At 46.3% G+C, this 423-nt stretch overlaps 1 protein-coding gene across 1 annotated transcript in view; it reads left to right on the top strand.

Moving 5' to 3' along the window:
* The window catches only part of EMH_0063290 (SAG family member), a gene marked incomplete at both ends in the record, with an annotated part of 4,526 nt that overhangs the window by 1,097 nt on the left and 3,006 nt on the right, over positions 1-423 (top strand). Inside the window, one exon of the mRNA XM_013498124.1 lies at positions 61-112. Coding sequence (XP_013353578.1) covers positions 61-112 — 52 coding nt within the window. The remainder of the gene's footprint in view (positions 1-60; positions 113-423) is intronic.

The following is a 423-nucleotide window of genomic DNA, read 5'->3' as shown; positions in this document are numbered from 1 at the left end:
GCACGCTTTCTCAAAAGCTCTCGTTTCATTTGCTGCGTGCACTTCATTCGTGCTGTTCAGCGGAATCCGGCCTGTATTGAGCGTGTTTTCTTTTGGGGCCTTCCATGTATTAGTCAGCTACTGTGTGTATTTGTGCTCGTGTTGTTGGTGCATTTTCATTTGTCGTCCTCCTGTGCCCCTTGCGTACTTAAAGTGCTGCTTAGTGCCGTCTAGTTCACGTTACTTTCTCCTGTTGTGTGCGGGGGTATTCCACACCTGCTATTTTAGCATTGACCACATATTTTCTCTTCGCCATGCAAAAACATGGTTCCGTTTAGCCTATGTCACGCCAGTTTCTTTGTTCTGCTCATGTGTATAACCTTCTGTATTAGTTGCATTGGGCTGCAAAGTTTGGCTGTCTGATGTTCATGCCGAAGCGTGACA

This window comes from Eimeria mitis, genomic scaffold (genome assembly GCF_000499745.2).
Source record: "Eimeria mitis Houghton genomic scaffold, Emh_scaff3199, whole genome shotgun sequence".
Taxonomy (NCBI): domain Eukaryota; phylum Apicomplexa; class Conoidasida; order Eucoccidiorida; family Eimeriidae; genus Eimeria; species Eimeria mitis.
The sequence above is the reverse complement of the archived record's forward strand: the minus strand, read 5'-3'. Positions and strand labels throughout refer to the sequence as shown.